Source organism: Bos javanicus, chromosome 2 (assembly GCF_032452875.1).
Source record: "Bos javanicus breed banteng chromosome 2, ARS-OSU_banteng_1.0, whole genome shotgun sequence".
Lineage (NCBI taxonomy): Eukaryota > Metazoa > Chordata > Mammalia > Artiodactyla > Bovidae > Bos > Bos javanicus.
Window position 1 is genome coordinate 128,449,936 of NC_083869.1, and position 21,517 is coordinate 128,471,452.

The following is a 21,517-nucleotide window of genomic DNA, read 5'->3' on the forward strand; positions in this document are numbered from 1 at the left end:
AGTCAGCCCCCACTCTGTCCACTAGGGATCACCTTCACCTGCAAGGTAGGAGTCAGCCTCCATGCCCCCACCTCAACAGAGCAAGACTCAAAGGCTTCACTGCATTTAAAACAGCACAGGAGAACCTGCTCTGTGTGTGTGGTTTTGGTTTTTGTTGTTCTTCTTTTTTGAACACTCTGCATGCTTGTTGCAGCATGCGGGCTTCTCTCACTGTGGTGCACAGGCTTCTGCAGCGCAGCACTGGCTCAGTAGTTGTGGTGGGAGGACCTAGTTGCTCCAAGGCACGTGGAATCTTAGTTCCCCAACCAGGGATTGAACCCACATGCTCTGCACTGGAATGTGGATTCTTAACCACTGGACTACCAGCGAAGTCCCAAAAGAATCTGTTGACAGCCCCGATGACCACATCCTTATATTAACCCATCATCACACACGGCTGGATCCAGACTGGAGAGTCCGGGGAGTGCCCCATGGGGACTTGAGCTCTCTTTCTGCTCTGTGAAAGGCAGTAGGGATGGCTGGGGACAAGAGGAGCCCGGGTGGCAGACCTTGGAAGTAGCGAGGAGAATCAGACTGCTCAGGTTTAAATTTATGCTTCCCCATCTATTAGCTGTGGCCCCAACATCTCTGGGCCTCACTTTCGTTATAATGGACCCGATAATATTTCTACTGCAAAAGGCTGTACACCGTCACGTAACACTGAACTCAGGCGCCGCCACTGACAGCAGTGGGACCCTGGGGCAAGTTCATCTCCGTGGGCCTCAGTGTCTCCATCTATAAAATGGGGGCATCCCTTTCTCATTGGAGGATTAAATGGGACAACCTTTGAAAAGCTCTTGGCACCAAGGAGGCACCCAGTAAATCCTCGAGACAGAGGAGCATCCTTGTCATTTCACGTCGCTTGTTTGGCCAACTTCTGTCAACATTTACCTCCCCCTGGTAACCAGCACGGAAAATGAGATGCAAACCCAATTAACTGCAGCAGCAGAAATGAGCTTAGAAATCAAGCTTTTGTTTCGGTGTAACACACCCACATCACTGAGCACTTGAGCCCCATGAGCCCACCTCTTTTTGTCTGAGAGTTAGAGATGGTCTTGTTTGGGATGAAGGTGGTTTTTGTTTCACTTTGCTTTATAAACAGAAACACTCCCTGGTTTCTCCTTTGAAAGGCTGGGGAGGAAGCTGAGTCAGGTGGGGTGTGGTGAACGTGAAATCGGTCACCCTTCCCTCGCCCTGGATTTGGCGGACCCATCAACCCACGCTCACCTGCACAGCCGCTGATGCACTCGGGATCCGTTTTTCTGCTCGTGCGTCTGTTGGCACGCAGAAACCATAGCATCGTCCTAGAATGCAGTACAGAGTAGTGGAAAGAACAAGGGCTGTGGTTGGTGGGGGTGGGGGGTGGCCCCAGACCTGAGCTGGAGTCCTAGCCCCAGCACTTGTGAACTTAGATGGTGACTGGGCAGGTCAGGAATTGGTGGAGCTGGGCTGTCATCCGGGAGGCAACATCTCCGCCTGTCCCAGAGGATTCCAATGAAGCTTAGGGTTAAATGGATGTAAAACTCGCAGAAAAGCACCGTGGATGGAAAGTCTTGCGATGACACCATGCTCTCTTCCCTTTCAGGATGATATCCCAGGCCCGGGGTTCTACAACGTCATTCATCAGTCCCCTGTGTTCGACAGCGTGTCGTTGTCCAAGAAAGGGACATGCACTTTCCCTTCTATGGTGAGAACCTTCTCTGAATAAGGGCACTAATCGCTCAGTACTTTGCTTCCTTCATGGCTTAATCATATATTGGACATCCGGGCCCTTCTCTCCAAAGACCTGTGGTTCTAATTAGGAGAGTAATGGTCTGCCCAGGTTTCATGCAGGTAAACTGGAGCCTAGATCTTTAAGTAATTTTTTTCCCCCACTGCTACCCACTCCCTGAGTGGGAAGAGAAGCTAGAAGCATATTCAGAACCTGATCACCAATTTTGTCAGCATGGAGTGGACTCCCAAACCAAGACAAAATTCTTATGATGCATCTTGCCCCAGCAGGACTTTTTACACCTCTTAGTCTAACTGGGTTATTCACGTTACTGAGAAATCTGACGGGACCTGAAAGAAAGCAGACAGCAGGCTGGGAATTTGGCAATATGCCTCTCCTCTCCATTTCTCTTCTTTGTAAGATGTGGGTCTTTATCTTTGAGGATGGTTCCAAACCTCAAGTAGCTAAATGAAGTGCCAGTGTCTCTGACCAGACCTGGGCAAGGATAGTCTTTATTTGAACATCTATCTGTTGGCAAGATAAAATAGATACAACAAGGGCAGTCAAAGTAGGGTAAGACTCGCTGAGGTAGGAAAGTGAAAAAGAAAGCAAATCCAAACTCCAGCATCAATAAGAAGCCTATGCCATCTGTCCCTTTAAAAGTTAGAATAATTTCTTGCAAAAATGTATTATGATACCTGACACTGGAATTGATTTAAAACACACACACACACACACACACACACACACACACACACACAAAGAGGCCATTTAAGTCACACTGAATGCAGCCACTCATTGGAATTCGAGCCTGACCGAGCTGAATACTCAAGGAGCAAACTGACTTGGGAGTTAACTCCTCACTAGCTAAGATGTTCAGGCTGCGCAAGCCCCGAGCCAGTTCACGACAGCCCCCATCCACCTCCAGCCCTGTGAGTAAAGACACTACAAAGCAATGGGCCAAAGTAGTGCCATCTCACAACGGCCTGGCACTAGAGACAAGACTTAAGACCTGATCCTGACTCAGCTGTGGGTTCAACCTCGATGTGACCTCAAGCACGTCACCCTCTGTGTCCCAGTTGCCTCACAGAGTGAAGACTCCCCAGAGGCCCCGGGCAAATTGACGTTGCAATGAGTGAAATAGTCTTTGAAACTGCGGAGCCTTATAAACATGTTCAGTGTTATGATTGTTGCCACCTGAGTCACAAACAATACTTCCTGCAACACCTAGGTTTTTTCTCTGAGAGCTTTGCCGAATAGTGGCACTGCCCGCTCCTCCCTGGTGCCAGAGCAGGTGCTGAATCAGAGCACACCATCAATTCCCTGCTAGGCTGTACGTGCAGTAACTTTCCAAATGACCAGGCTGGGCCATCTGGAGGAGAAGGAGCCCAAGGGCAGATCTGTGTGTGACAGGATCTAATCAGGTCTTTACAAAATTCAGACCAAACCCCAAAGACGCTGAGTTGTTCAGGCTTCTTCTTCCTGCTGTGATGGATATACGGGTTTATATTTATGTTTCTAAACACATGAGTTCCTGTATCCTCGGGCAGGGGCCTTAAGTGGAGATCTATCAGGAGCTTCCCACATTTCGCCTAGTTCCTTCCAGAACTGGCCGCCAATTTCATTCCTCCACCCCTCCTTTTGCTGCCTTTCACATTTAGAGGCTCTTGTTCCCAGATCCTAGACCCTACAGGGATTGAAAGCAGTCCCCATCAGAGAGGGCTTCCCTGGTGGCTCAACGGTAAAGAATCCACCTGCAGTGCAAGTGATACAGGTTTGATCGCTGGATCGGGAAGATCCCCTGAAGGAGAAAATGGCGACCCACTCCAGTATTCTTGCCTGGGAAATCCCATGGATGGAGGAGTCCGGCAGGCTCCAGTCCATGCGGTCACAAAAGGTCAGACACGACTTAGTGACTAAAAACCACCACCACATCAGAGAAAGATCTGCCTTACTGATGCTGGTGTGGCCATCAGAAGCGTGACTCCCGGTGGCGCTGACCCAAAAATGCTGTGGGTCAATACATTTTAGAAACTTCTGGATGACTACTGGAGCAACTGCACCCAGCCTTTTGAGAGGACCTTTCATCTCTCTAAATTCAGATAATCTGAAGAGCTTCATGACTATACTCTACAGCTTTGTTCCAGAATTATTCACAGGACTGGGTAGGAAGTCAAATGAGGCAGGTGTGTGTGTGTGTGTGTGTGTGTGTGTGTGTGTGGTGGGGTGTATTTCCATGGCTTTTCTGTATATGTGCGGTGGCTTCAGTGTCTCTGGAAGAGCTATTATGTGCTGGAGAGAGGTTCACGAATGCCAGCATGTGGCCAGGTTGGAGACCGGAGGCCTGGCAATTAAAAGAAAGCCAAGGCGTAGGCTGATGAGTGAGTGTCATTTCAGCTAGACTCAGGCTAATTCTGTTGTGATGCTTGATGAAACTTTGCCTCAGATGGGAATTTTTTGGAGCAGTTTTTCCTAAAGAGAATGTTAGTAGGTATTCTAAGCCAAAAAGACCCTATGATGGAAGAAGTTTGGGAATGTCTGTTTCAACACAGTTAGAGGCCACCAACACAACCTTATCTCATAGAACTAGAAGGCCAAGGAACACACTTTAGGAAATAGTGCTTTGTTTATTTTTTTTTTCAGGGGTCCTACAACATATAATATTTTAAAAGTTAGATAAATCTTACATTTAATAATTTCACAATTAAAATGGATTTTTAAATTTTCCTAGTAGTAAACCACCTACCAAAAAAAAAATAACCAAATTTATCTTCAATTGTGAAGGTGATAAATATTTTTGAAAAGATAATTTACCCCAAGAATCTGTTTTGTCCCCTCCAAAAAAATGTACCTGAACTTTAAACAAAACTCACATTTTATTTAAGTTGAAATAAAACTATACAAAATTGATTTTCTTCACCAAAAACAGCATCAATATTTTCTGTATTATTCCTAGATAAACCACAAAACAAAAACACTTATTTTTGTAGGTCTGCTAGATTTTGCTTGTAAATCAAGATGAGGCAATAGATACAGTCATGGAAAAAGAAAAAAGAAAACAGACAAATCTGTTGTCCATATCCATGGCCTCTGATCCTCTCTTGACCATGAAACCGAAGTGTTCAGTATATAAGCTGCCAAAAAGCTCATGAAGATGTAGGCTCAATAAAGGAGTGTAAACAGCAACAACCAGATGGGGGCAACAGTGGCAGGCTCTTCCATTCAAACTTTGACTATAACGTTTTGCTTTAACTTCAGGGAAACAGCGCTTTAGCAAAACGCTCTGCCCAGCCTTCTGGGTGACTCAGGAGAGACACACTACACGCAGCAGCACTGAGGACGGTCTGACCTTGCAACCCGTCTTCCCTGGAAGTTAGAAGGAGAGCACAGGTGTGTCTGTACCGATGAGCACAGGCGGTTTCAGATAGTGATCCTTCTTGAACTAAAACTTCCCACAGGCATTTATCAGCTACTCATTTTGTAGCTGTGGAGAAGGCAATGGCACCCCGCTCCATTACTCTTGCCTGGAAACTCCCATGGATGGAGGAGCCTGGTAGGCTGCAATCCATGGGGTCATGAAGAGTCGGACACGACTGAGCAACTTCACTTTCACTTTTCACTTTCATGCACTGGAGAAGGAAATGGCAACCCACTCCAGTGTTCTTGCCTGGAGAATCCCAGGGATGGGGGAGCCTGGTGGGCTGCCATCTATGGGGTCGCACAGAGTCGGACACGACTGAAGCGACTTAGCAGTAGCAGCAGCCCAGCATCTTGTAGCTGAGAACACGCGGCTGTGACTCCTCTCAGCCCATTCTTCCTCGGAATGGGTGTCTGATCCATATCGTCTCATGGAGGTGAGAATGTTGGTTCCACCACTTCACTAGCTGAGGAAGTTTGGGGTCCTCATCTGTAAAGCAGGGATAATCATAATTTCCTTGATCCAGGCTTGTCATATGGATTCGATGGAACATCCCCTGCAAGGTACTCAGTTAACTATTGCCCCAAATGCACAGGTAAAGTGAGTCCAAGGCTGGGGTGACCTTACTTCTGGGAACATAGATGGATCCTTGCAATTAGGAGGAGGCAGAGCTGGGACTCGAGCCCAGGCTAGACCCTGGACAGAGCGCCCCTGCTTCTGGTGGCAGGTGGTGGCCAATGACCCAGATGGTGAGAAGCATGGCCGGATGTACAGAGAGGAGTCTGGTGGGCTGCTCAGGCCTTCCCACGGCCTCCTCCGCTTTCTGTGCTTGTGTGGTTATTGACCCGTCAAGTGAAGGAAACCAAGGGCAATTTTCTCAAGCTTTTAACCATAAAATAATGAAAAAAAAAAGTTGTGTTTTTTTAAATCAGACTTCAATACTTACCATACTATCCCAGGGTAAGGTGATGTTATCTTCTAGTTTTTATGGCTTTTGTCCCTTTTCATTTGGCAAACATTGATTCTATTTGTTTTTTTAACTGAAAATAGTTAATCATGGCTTCCTGGAAGGAGTAGGATTGGTTTCTGTTGAAAGAGCAGGAAAAAAAAAAATTGTAAGGTTTTATGAAATCAGTGGATTGGTGGGGGATGGGAGGCATAGGGAGGAGGCAAGCCCTGGGACCTTTAAGGTGCGAGAAGCAAGCTTCTTATTTAGGAAATTCAGATTATTTAACCTTAGAAACAAGAAGTGAGAGTTTCACTCAAAGGAAAAACCAAGGTTGGAAGAAGAAAGCAGAAAGCTTCCCATCATATAAATCACCCACCAGCTGATGAGTCAAGTGTAAGTGGCCTGAAACGGGATTGGGTGGAAATGCTTTTATGGCAAAATTACTTTTGCCAAGTCCCAAACATAAGATGAATAATTTGAGTTAGTTTACAGAAGTTAACACATGTCTGAACTTGCATTTCCCAAGACAAATCCTCAAAGCCCGAGGTCATTTTATCTGCGTTACCTGCCAGGGTTTCACCTTATATGAAATATTTTTAGACCTGGTGCTGAGCACCATCTTCCTGATACCTGGCCTTGGAAGTCATAAGATACATAATAATGTGGATTCCTTTGACTTTCTCCTTGCAGTGTGCCCGACTGGACACCATCGTTTCTAAATTCCCGGCAGCTAATGCATACACTATCCCATCTCGTCTTGTTTCAAAGAAAGACTTCAGCAATTCCTGTTCCAGCATGTTCCAGTTGCCAAGCTATGAGAAAGTGCTCAAATTTGAAACCCCTGCACCAAACCAGTACAATGTAAGAACACTTCTTATGCTTCTTAGATATATATTGAGTGAATGGTTTACTAAAAATAAAAGAAGGGATGTGGGGAGCTTTGCAAAATAGCCTTTAACCCAATTGGTAAATTAGTTAGCATTTGTTGACTATGCAGTGGCTACATGAGGCTGTGCAAGACTCTCATAGGGAATTTTCTGAACCCAGAGAAAGCTGTGGGCAACACGGAGGTCAGTATGGAGCTGTGGAAAAACCTCTGGCCTGGAAGACTCTTACTGTAGTCGCTTCTATCACAGACATGAAATTAAAAGATGCTTGCTCCTTGGAAGGTAAGCTAATATGATAAACCTAGACAGTGTATTAAAAAGCAGAGACTTCACTTTGTCGACAAAGGTCCATAGAGTCAAAGCTGTGATTTTTCCAGTAGTTGTGTACGGATGTGAGAGTTGGACCATAAGGAAGGCTGAGTGCCAAAGAATTGATGCTTTCCAATTGTGGTGTTGGAAAAGACTCTTGAGAGTCCCTTGGATAGCAAGGAGGTCGAACCAGTCAATTCTAAAGGAAATCAACCCTAAATATTCATTGGAAGGACTGTTGCTGAAGCTGAAGCTCTAATACTTTGGCCACCTGATACAAAGAGCCGACTCATTAGGAAAGACTGATGCTGGGAAAGATTGAAGACAAAAGGAGAAGGGGACTACAGAATATGAGATGGTTAGATAGCATCACTGGAGAAGGAAATGGCAACCCACTCCAGTGTTCTTGCCTGGAGAATCCCAGGGACGGGGAGCCTGGTGGGCTGCCGTCTATGGGGTCGCAGAGTCTGACACGACTGAAGTGACTTAGCAGATAGCATCACTGACTCAGTGGACATGAATCTGAGCAAACTCCAAGAGATAGTGAAGGACAGGGAAGCCTGGCATGCTGCAGTCCATGGGGTCAGACACAACTTAGCAACTAAACAACAACCTATCACATAACTTTCTGGGATGGTTTTCTCATCTATAACAGTGACTGTATTATTCACTTACTTTTTAGATTGTTACAGGGAAAATAAACTTCTATCTTTCCATATCAGAAAACTGGTTTCTTTAACAGTAGTGCTTCTCCAGGGCTTCCCTGATAGCTCAGTTGGTAAAGAATCCACCTGCAATGCAGGAGACCCAAGTTCCTTCCCTAGGTTGGGAAGATCTGCTGGAGAAGGGATAGGCTACCCACTCCAGTATTCTTGGGCTGCCCTTTGGCTCAGCTGGTAAAGAATCCGCCTGCAATGCAGGAGACCCGGGTTAGATCCCTGGGTTGGGAAGATCCTCTGGAGAAGGGATAGGCTACCCACTCCAGTATTCTGGCCTGGAGAATTCCATGGACTGTGTAGCCCATGGGGTCACAAAGAGTCGGGCATGAATGAGCGACTTTCACTTTCAGTGCTTTTCCAGTTCCCATCACTTTGTAGTCACTTAGGCAGAACAGTGTGGTTAATGGGTGAGAGATGGGCTTGGAGTCAAATCTTGACTCTGCCATTTTCTATGTGTGTGTGGCTTTGGGAAAGTCCATTAGCCTTTCAGGACTCAGTTTATTGATCTGTAAAGTGGGGTAATGGGGCTATGCCCTCCCATGTGGCATTAATGGTAAAGACCCCACTTGCCAATGCAGGAGATGTAAGAGACATGGGTTCGATCCCTGGATCAGGAAGATCCCCTGGAGGAGGGCATGGCAACCCTCTCCAGTATTCTTACCTGGAGAATCCCTTGGACAGTGGAGCCTGGTGGGCTACAGCCCATAGGGTTGAAAAGAGTCAGATACAATTGAAGTAACTTAGTTCAAACACACGCAAAGTGGGGTTTTATGTCCACTCCCTGATGCTAATGCAAACATTAAACAAGGTAGTCTAGGCCTAGTGCTTACTTAGCACAGCCCCTGGTGCATGAGGATTCCACAATACATGGAAATCAGTAGAACTGTCTTTGGGGAAGTCAAGATACCTCTCAGGTTTCAGTTGTAAAATGGAATTAATTATATTTGCCCAATAGGGTTATTATAAGAAGCAGATGAGAGCTCAATATGAAAGCACTCTGAAATACCTAAGACATGAAGTGCACATAAGGCAGTAATATTATTACGCTAGAATTTCCAAATATTTTGGTCTTAGAATGCTTCAGTTTAAATTTCCTTTTTCTTTTATGATACTTATAAATAATAGTTATTTTTCCAACTACAAAGATCCTGCCCACCTTCTTCAGTGGATCCAATCAATTATAATGTGCTCAAAGCAATATAAGTGCCTGTTAGGCCAGCACTGTCCAAAAGAAATACAACAGGAGCCCCAGAAGTAATTTGTTTTCCTAGTTGTTTGGGTTGCTCAGTCACTGAGTTGCAATCCTGTGGGCTGCAGCACGCCGGGCTCCTCTGTCCTCCATTATTTCCCAGAGTTTGCTTAAATTCATGTCCGTTGAGTCAGTGATGCTGTCTAAACATCTTGTCCTCTGCCGCCCTCATTCTCTCTTTGCCTTCAATCTTTCCCAGCATCTGGGTTTTTTCCAATGAGTCGGCTCTTCGCATCAAGTGACCAAAGTTTGGAGCTTCAGCTTCAGCGTCAGTCCTTCCAATGAATATTCAGGGTTGATTTCTTTTAAGATTGGTTGGTCTGATCTCCTTGCGGTCCAAGGGACACCCGAGAATCTTCTCCAGCACCACAATCGGAAAGCGTCAATTCTTTAGCACTCAGCCTTGTTTATGGCCCAATTCTCACATCCGTACATGACTACTGGAAAAACCATAACTTTGGCTATATGGACCTTTGTTGGCAGAGTGATATCTCTGCTGTTTTCCTAGTAGCTACATTTAAAAGTAAAAAGAAACAGGTGAAATTAGTTTTAATAATATATTCTATTTAACCCAGTATGTTCAAGATATTTCAATATCTAATCAATATAAAAATTACTAATTAAATGTTTTACATTCTTACCCTCATATTAAATCTTTAAAATTCCACGTGTATTTTATACTTGCAGCCCGTCTGCACGTGGATCAGCCGTGTGCCCAGCATGGCTGGACAGTAGCTATATACGGCCAGTAGCTTCTGTTTGGGATAGTATAGCTCCAGATACTCTTCTCCTAGGGTAATCAGAGCCTGAAAATGATGATGATGAGATGACGAAGCACTTTTCGTGGCCCGTGTTCTGTTCTCAGAGTTGTGTATTCGTTGATTTCATACTCACAAGGACCTGGAAGTGGATTCTCTTATTTTCAGTTTGCAGAAGAGGAAGTTGAGGTTCAGAGAGGGGAGGGACTTGCCCAAAGTCACCCAGCTTGAAGAGACCACTTGCACACCAGTGAGAACAGCTAGGCGCTGACGTTTAAAACTGGGGAGTCATCAGAGTCTCCATGTTCCAGCCCCGCTGAGCTTCCTGTCATAAGTCGTGTGACTTCTCTGTGCCCGTGATATAATGTAGAATCCACTGGGGAACTCGAGGCGAGAGCTAGTAGACCTGGAAGGAAAATGACTGAAACTGTGGCCAGCTTTGAGGAAGACAAAGAGCTGGCGCCTGAGAAAGAGAATTTGTACGCGGTGTGGAGGAAGGCATGTATTTTAGACTGAGTGGTCAGCGAAGGTGAGCGCCCCCTCTCTGCGACCTACTGGGGGAGCTGAAGGTGCTCTAGTTACTGCTTCATGCTTCATGTCCCCAGTCCACTGTCCCTGAAGGCTCCCCTCCAGTCCTGGTATGCAGGAAGCATGCAATAAATGCTTATGGCTTAAAGGCATGACTTCCTTTGTTAATCAAGGAATGACCATTCCCCAAGTCAGAACTCTGTCCTCCTGCCAACAGATGGATTTTAGTTTGCAGGTTTTTTGTTCATTATTGCTTTAATGTGGCTCTGAAAGTAAGACACACTCATCATAAGATACGTCCAAGCATCACAGAAACCCACAAACCAGAGAGTAGAAGTCCCTTATCATTCTGCTCCTCAAATAGCCATCAAATACCAGGGCAACACATGTATGCCTGTGGCTGATTCATACTGATATATGGCAAAGACCATCACAATATTGTAAAGTAATTATCCTCCAATTTAAAGAAGTAAATACATTACAAAACAAAACCAAACCAGGGGCAGTATTGTTCATACTCTCTTCCTCTTCCCTCCCTCAGTTTTGGGATTATACTGTCCCTCGTATGCATGCATTTCTGCTTAATAATATCTGAGTTTTTTTCTCTTATGGCAATGCAATAAATCTGTTACGTTCTTTTTTAACCTTTTCTTAGTCTAATGGTGCAACACACGTGACATACAGTCAGTGTCGGTATACAAAAATGTCCCCCTTTTCTGTCGCTTTTCTGTCTGGGCGAAGAATAAAGCTGAAGCAGTGTTTTGTCTACAGGAGGCTTTTTTCAGACCTGGAGAACAATGGTTGAGTCAAGGGGCGAGCAGCAGAAATGCAGTAATCCTGTTAGCCACGCTGTGCTTTGAGGCTGTCAAGGCCTCTCTCTGGCTTTGCTTCTCTACTCGAAGCCTGTCCCCAGTACCTGTTGTTACTTCCTCTCCGGCATCCGGGCTCCTCTCCCCGTGTCCAGTAATTAGCCTTGCCCGTCTGATCTTTCTGTTTGCCCTCTCTGCAGGCAGTCTGGCCATTTGGTACCCTGGGAAAAACTGAATTCCTCTACCTTTGTCAACACAAAATCAAAATGCCATCTGCATTTCTTCAGAAACTTTTTTTTTTTTTTTTGACAAAGGAGTATCACAGAAAATCAAGCCATCTTGGCCCCAGCAAACAGTTTCACTCATTCAGTAAATAGTCCCAGCCATGGCAGGTACAACTTTTATTGCATCTTTTATCTAACGAATACAGGAGACTGACTGCCAACTGGCATTTAACATATTTATGACTCATCATAAGAATGATCTCAGGGTTCTTTTTTTTTTTTTTTCAAATTATTTTTAGAGTTCTGAACACACTGAACACTTTCAACTGTATACTGCCTGAGTCGACCAAAATCTTTATCTTCTGGTCAGTCCAGAAAAGTCAAGACGACACAGTGCTTTGTAAATCTTATCACAATCTTAAGTTACACTATTTCTTTGTAAGTCCTATATCCTGCACGTATAGAAGGACTGTTTGAACAGTGAGGAATAAGGGTGGGGATATGTAGGACTCAGTGTTGAAAAAGAATGAGAATCATAGAGAAAAAGTAATGAAAATAATTTGCCTAGGTAGCTTTACACACTTTTTATTTTTATTTATTATTTTTTAAACTTTATTTTTCTATTTGTGTATTTAGTTTGCCCACTGGGCTCAAACTAAACGTATTGCAGTTTTTTCCAATATACTATTTTGTGACCATCTTCCCACGTCAATAACTTTTTCGCTACACAAACGTTTCAAAGTGCAAAGTGTTGCTTTGGGTGAATTTTCTGTGGCTATCTTAACCAATTCCATATTGCTAAACGTATTCTAAGTTTTCCTACATGTTTACACGTAGGTTTATGATTCTTTTGTCAACTTACAAATGTCCTAGTGGGTTTTAAATTCAATTGCATTGAGTTTACAGATAAATTGGGTGGAAATCTTTATAGCTTTGGGTAATCTAGAAACTCAATCTATCTTTTAATTTATTATGTTTTCTTTTATGTCTTTCAGTAAAAATTTTAGTGATTTTCTTCATATTCTCGTTATATGTAACATTACACATTTTTAAAAAGCCCACTTTCCAGCAGGTGATTTATATTGACTAGGCGTCCCCCCATCCCCACCCCAACAGCTCACTGCCTCAAGTCGAGCAAGAATGATCTGATCCATCTTACAGATGAGAAAAAAACAAATCCAGAGAAATTAAACAGCTAGAGCAGGATGCCCCTCCCCGAGTGAGGGAGGTGATCAGGGAAGCCGGGTCTGCAGGCTGGCCCAGGGCGCCGGCCTCGGTGTTGTGTTGGGTCCCTAGACCCTGGCTGCTGATGAAAGTCGTTGCCCCCTGCAGCTGAGGCGAAGGTGAGGGCACAGCCAGTATGACCCTTTCCACTCACATCCGCTCATTTTCTGAGAATGGGTTTAAAAAAAAAATTTTTTTTTTAACCCCAAAGTGCCAGTCGTCCTGACATGATGAGAGGCACAAAGGGAAGGCATTGAGTACACTGCTTGTTTTCTCCCCCAGGCCTCCGACTCCTGCTGCAAGCAGGTGAACAACGTCTGTGCCCGAGCTGGGTTCGTGTCCAAAACCCAGAGAGGACTTTTCACTGTTTCTAAAACAGGACCTGCCCCAGGTAAGCAGCTGCTTTGCACTGGCCTTGACCTGAGGCTTCCTGTTTCAGGTCTGATCATCAGGGCACCCGTTCCTTCACAGGGAGTCTCTTTCCCTGGTGGCTCAGATGGTAAAGAAACTGCCTGCAGTGGAGGAGACTTGGGTTCGATCCCTGGGTTGGGAAGACCCCCTGGAGAAGGGAATGGCTACTTGCTCCAGTATTCTGACCTGGAGAAATTTCCTGGACAGAGGAGCCTGGTGGGCTACCATCCGTGGGGTCACAGAGAGTCGGACACGACGGAGGGACTAACACTTTGGGGGGTGTGGGGGTGCAGGTAGGTGTTATAGGAAGAGGAGGGGATCGGCTCCCTACTCAGCGGAAGAACGGCCAGCCCCTGGGGTCTGCCTCCCTTTCAGACCCAGCACACCTGCTTCGGGCAGCCGCTGGGGAGGTGTCTTCTTGAGCCTGAAGAGTGCCCGTGCGCACACCCCAGCTGCCATTGCAGACCCTGCGGGAAGGCAGGGTGACCCCTGAGCACTGGGCTGCAATATTCCTTTCCTTCCAAGGCAGCCAGCAGCTTCATCATTTAACATCAAATCACTGGGAAATTGCTCTGTTCACAGAGTGCCTACGCCGTGCTTTTTGCACGTGGTCCTCATACATTTGTCCTCCAAGAGCCGAACTCTTAGTCCTGTGTTTCAGATGAGGCAAAGGAGGCCCAGAGAGGCGAAGCAACTGGCTCAGTGCCACACAGCTAAGAAATGGCAGGTCTCAGCCCAGAGGAGCCTCTTACCCCCGTCCTCCCAAGGCGATTTCTGACTCTGGGATTCAGGAACGCACAGGGCTTGCTGGCAAATGTTTTCCCTGCTGGGTGGGGACAGGCATTGCCCCTGTCCTGTGCCCCACACTAGCCTCAGTGAAAAGTTTCCAGGGAGAGCTGGTGACATAACAGTCCTCACTCCAGGAACACTGGTTAGACTAGACCTTCCCAAATGGGTCCCAGAGACCCCCGAGGGAGCTCCGAGCCCCAGAGCCCAGAGGAGGAGCCGGGAAGGAGTGCCTCTGCAGTGACGCTTCTTGGAGCAGGGTGTGGATAAAATTGCAGCACATGTCAGATTTCAGCAAATCCAGATTAAAGTTGAGAAGATCAGTCTGAGGCTGAATAACAAAACCAGCCCTAATTAGGAGGTTGAGCCCCAGCTAAAGCTCCCTGCCTTGCATCACCACGGGCACAACCCCACCTTGTTTGTTCAGACAGGAGAACAAACCTCTGGGTTTGGGCCAGAGGTCCCACCAGTGAGCCTAGGAATGTGGGCAGCCCCTCCCTCTGGGAGGGTCCTCAGGGGCCCCTTGAAACACCGCAGGTAGGGGACAGCTGGGCACTAGCATCTGTTAAGCTCCTACTGTGTGCCACAAGCTTCCAAAGCCCCAGGGATCATTGCACCTGTGTGCTCAAAGAATGTGGGTTATTATTATTACCATATTGGTCTTTCCAGGTGGCGCTAGTGGTAAAAGAACCTGCCTGCCAATGCGGGATACGTAAGAGATGCGGGTTCGATCCCTGGGTTGGGAAGATCCCCTGGAGAAGGGAATGGCAACCCACTTCAGTATTCTTGCCCGGAGAATCCCATGGACAGAGGAGCCTGGCAGGCTACAAATCTTTTCTATAGGCTCACAAAGAGTCGGACATGACTGAAGTGACTTAGCACGCATTATTATTATAGCATCCCTACTTAACATGCAAAAATGACATACAGAGAGCAGGTGACTAGCACAGGGTTCCACACCTGGGTTTGAATCCAGGCCCCTTATCCAGCTCTGAGGCCTGGTTCCTTAAAGACTCCCCCGGTGTCCCCCAGTTTGCCAGGGGCCAGAGCCTGGGGAATCGGCTCCTCTGAGAGAAGCAATCTGCTTAGTTAGACCTCTTGGGAAAACGCTGTGGTTTCGGCTTCTCCGGGTGTGGAAAGAAACCAGGTGTGGAACTGTGACTGAAATTCCCGCTGTGTTGCAGCTGCTCTGAGCGCCTGGCCCCCCAGTGGCTGAGGGCCCTGTTTGGTCTGCCTTCAGTTCTGAGTAGAATGCCCACCTTTACACATTGACTGACAGGATTTTCTAAAGTCTGGAGGCTCCAAGCACAAGGCCAGGCACTTCCCCACCGTCCTCCTCTCTTGTGGACGTTGTTGTTTAGTCGCTAAGTCATGTCTGACTCTCTGCAACCCCATGGACTACAGCACAACAGCCTCCCCTGTCCTACACTATCTTCTGGAGTTTGCTCAAATTCATGTCCATTGAGTCAGTGATGCTATCTAACTATCTCATGTTCTGCAGCCGCCTTCTCCCTTTGCCTTCAATCTTTCCCAGCTTCAGGGTCTTTTCCAATGAGTCAGCTCTTTGCATCAGATGACCAAAGTACTGGAGCTTCAGCTGCAGCATCAGTCCTTCCAATGAATATTCAGAGTTGATTTCCTTTAGAATTGACTGGTTTTATCTCCCTGCTGTCCAAGGGACTCTCAAGAGTCTTCTCCAAAACCAGAATTGGAAAGCATCAGTTATTCATCACTCTGTCTTCTTTATGGTTCAACTCTCACATCCATACATGACTACTGGGAAAACAATAGGTTTAACTAGATGACTCTTTGTTGGCAAAGCGATGTCTCTGCTTTTTAATATGCTGTCAAGGTTTGTCATAGCTTTCCTTCCAATGAGCAAGTGTCTTTTAAGTTAATGGCTGCAGTCACCATCCACAATGATTTTGGAGCCCAAGGAAATAAAATCTGTCACTGCTTCCACTTTTTCTCCTTCTGTTTGCCATGAAGTGATGGGACCAGATGCCATGATCTTACTTTTACGAATGCTGAGTTTCAAGCCAGCATTTTCACTCTCCTCTTTCACCCTCACCGAGAGGCTTTTTACTTCCTCTTCACTTTCTGCCATAAAGTGGTGTCATCTGCATATCTGAGGTTATTGATATTTCTCCCAGCAATCTTGATTCCAGCTTCTGATTCATCCAGCCCAGCATTTCACATGAGGTGCTCTCCACAGAAGTTAAATAAACAGGGGGACAATATACAGCCTTGTCATGCTCCTTTCTCAGTTTGGAACCAGTCAGTTGTTCCATGTCCGGTTGCTTCTAACTGTTGTTTCTTGACTCACATATAGGTTTCTCAGGAGACAGGTAAAGTGGTCTGGTATTCCCATCTCTCTAAGAATTTTCCACAGTTTGTTGTGATCCACACAGTCAAAGACTTTAGTGTAGTCAATGAAAAAGTAGATGTTTTTCTGGAATTCCCTTGCTTTCTTTATGACCCAACAAATGTTGCAATTTGATCTCTGGTTTCTCTGTCTTTTCTAAACCTACATCTGGAAGTTCTCGGTTCACCAACTGCTGAAGCCTAGCTTGAAGGATTTTGAGCATGACCTTACTAGCATGTGAAAGAACACAGCTGTATAGTAGTTTGAACATTCTCTGGTAACGCCCTTCTTTGGGACCGAAATGAAAACTGACCTTTTCCAGATCTCCTCTCTATTCCTCTTTTTTAAAAAAAGTTATAAGAACATGGGGAAATACTTCTATCTTAAAGTGTCACTTGAAAAACAGGGGTGAACTTCCCTGGTGGCGCAGTGGATAAGAATCTGCCTGCCAATGCAGGGAACTAGAGACGCAGGTTCAATCCCTGGCCTGGGGAGATTCCGCATGTGATGGAGCAACTAAAGCCCACCTGGTGAAACTACTGAAGCCCACAAATCTAGAGCCTGTGCTCTGCAACAAGGAAGCCGCCGAAATGAGATGCCCACGCATTGCAGCAAAGAGTAGGTTTGCTCGCTGCAACCAGAGAAAGCCTGAGAGCAGCAATGAAGAGCTAGTGCAACCAAAAATAATTAATAAATAAACTATAAAAAATAAATAAAAGCCAAAGGAATACAAATTAAAGCAGCAATAAAATATTGTTCATGTAACAAAAAATAAAGAATTTTAAAAAAAAATAAAGAATAGCTTTCCAAAAAATAAGGGTGGGCGACACAATTTAATCCGAACCGTGGGCCCAGCTCCACGAGACAGCATCTAGAGCACAGGAGAAGGACCAGGAGTAACTACAGCAGAGTATTCACCTGATTTTTTCTGGGCTGTGAGAGCATAAATGCCTTTCCTGCTTGCTTCTGCTTTTTAACATTTTATAATCAAGCATTGCTTTAAACTTTTTTTTTTTTTGGTAAGGGGAATAAAAATTTAAAAATAAATATGTGCCTAAATGAAACAGGAAGCTAATTTGAGAGATACATTGTTTTAGTGTTCAGTCGCTACATTGTGTCTGACTCTCTGAGACCCCATGGACTGGAGCCTGCCAGGCTCCTCTGTCTTCTACTATCTCCCAGAGTTTGCTCAAATTTATGTCCACTGTGTCTGTGATGCTATCTAACCATCTCAGATACCAGTATTATAAATGCTGCTAACTGGACAGCTGTTTTGTTTTTTTTATTTAAGGGTATATTGGGACTATCTTTTCATGTTATTAAAAACCCTCCTGTGGCTGATTCATGTTGATGTATGGCAGAAACCAACACAAATCTTGTAAAGCAATTATCCTCTGATTTAAAAAAATAAAAATTCTCCTAGAACATCTTTTGTTAGTGTGCTAAGTCACTTGAGTTGTGTCTGACTCTTTGTGACCCTATGGACCATAGCCCACCAGGATCCTCCGTCCATGGGATTATCTAGGCTGGAACACTGGAGTGCATTTCCATGCCCTCCTTCAAGGGATCTTCTCGACCCAGGGATGGAACTCATGTCTCTTGGTCTACTGCGTTGGCAGGCGAGTTCTTTCCCACTAGTGCCAGCCGGGAAGCCCAAATGGTCGCGTAGTATTCCAGTATCCAGTGGTACCATAACTTAAGGGAAAAAATGCTCCCTTGTTGGAGATTTAGGTTGTTTTAAACTGATTACTCATATAAATAGAGTGGGAGCAAACATCCTTGTAGCTCACACCTGTGTACAATTGAGATTATTTCCTTAGATAAATTGCCTAACGTGAAACTGCTAAGTCGAAAGGTATGTAAAATATTTAAGGTTTTTGATATTTGTGACCAAATTGCCCTTCAGCACAGAGATAATCTATCCACCTGCTCCCACGAAGACTCTTCTTCCCTTCACTTTTGCCACCACTATTCCCATTTAAGTAAAATCTTGCTAATAGATCCCATATTGCTGTTTTCAGTGATCTTGCAGTGGAAAAGTTGATTTCATTTAAAACAAAATTAGCCTTAGGATGTTTAGAAGGGTTTCAAATATTTTTTGCATGCACAATGCCACCATTAATGTAGTTTCCCCCACTTTTCTGGGTTCCCACCTATTTTTAATTTATGTGTATCCAGTTGTACATTGATATAGTACAGTATAGACTGTTAGGCTTTATTTTACTTGTTTTCTCTCACTTTGATTTTCAAGAACACTGCCGTGGGTCTCACGGTCATTGCATTTACCCCTCGCAGGGCTGGTATTTCCACCAGAGTGGGCTTTTTCCCCATAACTGTGGCCTCGTACTTGGACCTTTAGGCTCGTCACCATTTCTCACACTGTAGCTACTGCTGTGCTGTCTACCTTTAGGCTTAGAGCTTTTCCATCACGTTGAATAATTTTCTCAATTTCCACGTAATGGGAAACCAGGGTCAAAGTGTGCAGCATCTTGGAGGGCTTCCCTGGTGGTCCAGAGGTTAAGAATCTGGCTTGTAATGCAGGGGACACAAGTTCGATCCCTGATGGGGGAACTAAGATCCCATGTGCCGCGAGGCAAGTACGCCTGAGCCCGCAGCTACTGAACCACAACTGGAAAGTCCGTGTGGCACAGCTTGAGATCCCATGTGATGCCACTGAGACCTGACACAAATAAGTATATATATATATATATTTTATGACTCCCCTGGTGGCTCAGACAGTAAAGCGTCTGCCTACAATGCAGGAGACCCAGGTTCAGTCCCTGGGTCAGGAGATCTTGCCTGGAAAATCCCATGGACGGAGGAGCCTGGTTGGCTACAGTCCATGGGGTCGCAAAGAGTCAGACAGGACTGAGCGACTTCACTGTCTTTCATATATTTTTATGTATCAAAATACATATATATTTAAAGTGTGCAGCATCTTGAAGGCCTTTGCCTAGTAGTGCTGCTTTGCAGCCCAAAATGCCTGCACCCACTTACAGGGCTGCCAGCTCTTTGGGCTTCCTGGTGGGTCAGTGGTAAAGAATCTGCCACTGCAGGGGACGCAGGAGACACAGGTTCGATCCCTGGGAGGGGAAGATCCCCTGGAGAAGGGCATGGCAACCCACTCCAGTATTGGCCTGGAGAATCCGCCAGACAGAGGACCTGGTAGGCTGTAATCCGTGGGGCCGCAGAGTCGGACACAACTAAGTAACTCATCCACCAGCTCCTTAGGGGTGAGACTGCTCCCTCTTCACCTCGGCCCAGATCATTCTCTTCTTCCTTATAGCTTGTGCACAATGTACTTTTATTCTGACACAGTTTCTTGAGACAGGGTATTATAGGAATGAGTGGACATTGAAGGCAGATGGTTCTGGGTCCACACAGAAGGTGCTCAACAAATATTTGTGAATTACATAATTAAGAATTATTGGGCTTCCTAGGTGGCTCAATAGTAAAGAATCTGCCTGCAGTGCTGGAGACACAAGTTAAATCCCTCGGTTGGGAAGAACCCCTGGAGAAGGAAGTGCCAACCCACTTGAGTATTCTTGCCTGGAAAATTCCGTGGACAGAAGAGCCTGGCAGGCTATACTTAATGGGGTCCCAAAAGAGTCAGGTGTGACTTAGCAACTAAATAACAACAACAAACTGCATAATAGTTACTGAACAACTACCACATTCCAGGAACCTAAAAGGTTCTTTTACTACCGTAGCCTCCTGGTTGTTGGAAGAATTACTGTCCTTAGTTTATACAGGAAGACGCTAGGCTTAGCCTCTTGTTAGATGAATGTCTTTTCACAAGGTACTGAATGTCCGTGAGTCTGTTTCCTCATGTTCAGAATGGATGTGCTAACACCTACCTTGCAGGGCTGCTGTGAGGATTAAATGAGTTAAGTCTGTGCTGCAGGGACACATGTTCTCTAAATGGTGAATGTTATTTTCAGTTATTCCAGGCGGACCCTATTACTTGGCCATCCTGGAGCGATACTGCCTTAGAGTCATTAAATGCATTCTTAGGCGTAAGGCACCGCTTTTTATTTATTTGAGAAGGGTTCTTTATTCTGTCTTAAAATTTCTTTCCTCTCAGGGCATTATGATGTCAACGAATCCCTTGTGAAGCAGTCGCCAAAGATATTGATGTCTTGTTTTAAATCAAAAACCGACCGTGGATTAAAGCTGACGTCAACAGGCCCAGGACCCGGTTATTACAACCCAAATGGTCATCCTAAAGTTCAAAAAAAGACTCTGATCCCGTGAGTCCTGATCATTCTGATCTTTCTTTTGAAAGGTGTTTCTGGGGAAGGACCCTAACATGGGGGGAAAGGGAGGGCGTCACAGTTTGGCAGACACGGGCTGGGCAGCTCTCATGGAGCCCTTGTTGACACAGCAGATGCTCAAGAACTACTTGCTGAGTGCATCGGATTTATTGAGCAACTATTGTGTGCCAGGAACTTAACATCTTCAAAGATCATGACAACTCTATTGTAGGAGTGATTGTTTCAGCTTCAAAGAGAAGGAAGTCAGGCTTCAGAGAGGCTGAGAGGCTTGCCTAAGTCCACACAGCTAAAAGGAGGTGCCTCTGGGGCTCAGGCTCAGGACTGTTTGGATCGTCCAACATTCCCCACAGTGCTGTACTCCCCTGGTGCTGATATTATCCTATTTTTTAGAAAATCTCCACTAGGGTGGCAGGATATATGGGAGCAATGATGCTCTCATAGTTTTGTACTGATAGGTTAAAAGCCTAGACTCTAGAGTTGGTTAGACCTGCTGCATTTGAACCTTGGCTCTGCAGTTTCTGTGCTGTGTGCCCATCAGCCCTGCCCTAACCCCTCTGAGCCTCCATGCCCTCCACTGTAAAGTGGGGATAATTTATCTGAACGTTGCTTTCAGATTGAAAAACAAGTATTGACATAGTAGGTAAAAATGGTGACTCAAAACAAATTTTGAAAGTGCTGACAGGGATTTGTGTTACTGTTTTTAATCTCCCATACATTTAATGTTACTTTCCCCTCAGAGACTCAGAAATTCACAGGGCTTAATATTCCTCAAAATGGGTCTAGAACTTCTAGAACTAAGACCATCAAGGTCAGTCATCCTGTCATTTCTGAGTCCGAACCCCTGCATAATTCTCTCC

At 45.4% G+C, this 21,517-nt stretch overlaps 1 protein-coding gene across 7 annotated transcripts in view; it reads left to right on the forward strand.

Annotated features, from left to right (window-relative positions):
- The window catches only part of STPG1 (sperm tail PG-rich repeat containing 1), a 63,780-nt gene that overhangs the window by 27,925 nt on the left and 14,338 nt on the right, over positions 1-21,517 (forward strand). For all 7 annotated transcript variants that reach the window (XR_009731700.1, XM_061393152.1, XM_061393145.1 and 4 more), the window contains 4 exons: positions 1,625-1,726; positions 6,808-6,978; positions 13,107-13,215; positions 20,471-20,636. Coding sequence is in view for 6 of the 7 variants with exons in the window: in XM_061393152.1 (XP_061249136.1) it covers positions 1,625-1,726; positions 6,808-6,978; positions 13,107-13,215; positions 20,471-20,636 (548 nt within the window). In the remaining variant the exon portion in view is untranslated. The remainder of the gene's footprint in view (positions 1-1,624; positions 1,727-6,807; positions 6,979-13,106; positions 13,216-20,470; positions 20,637-21,517) is intronic.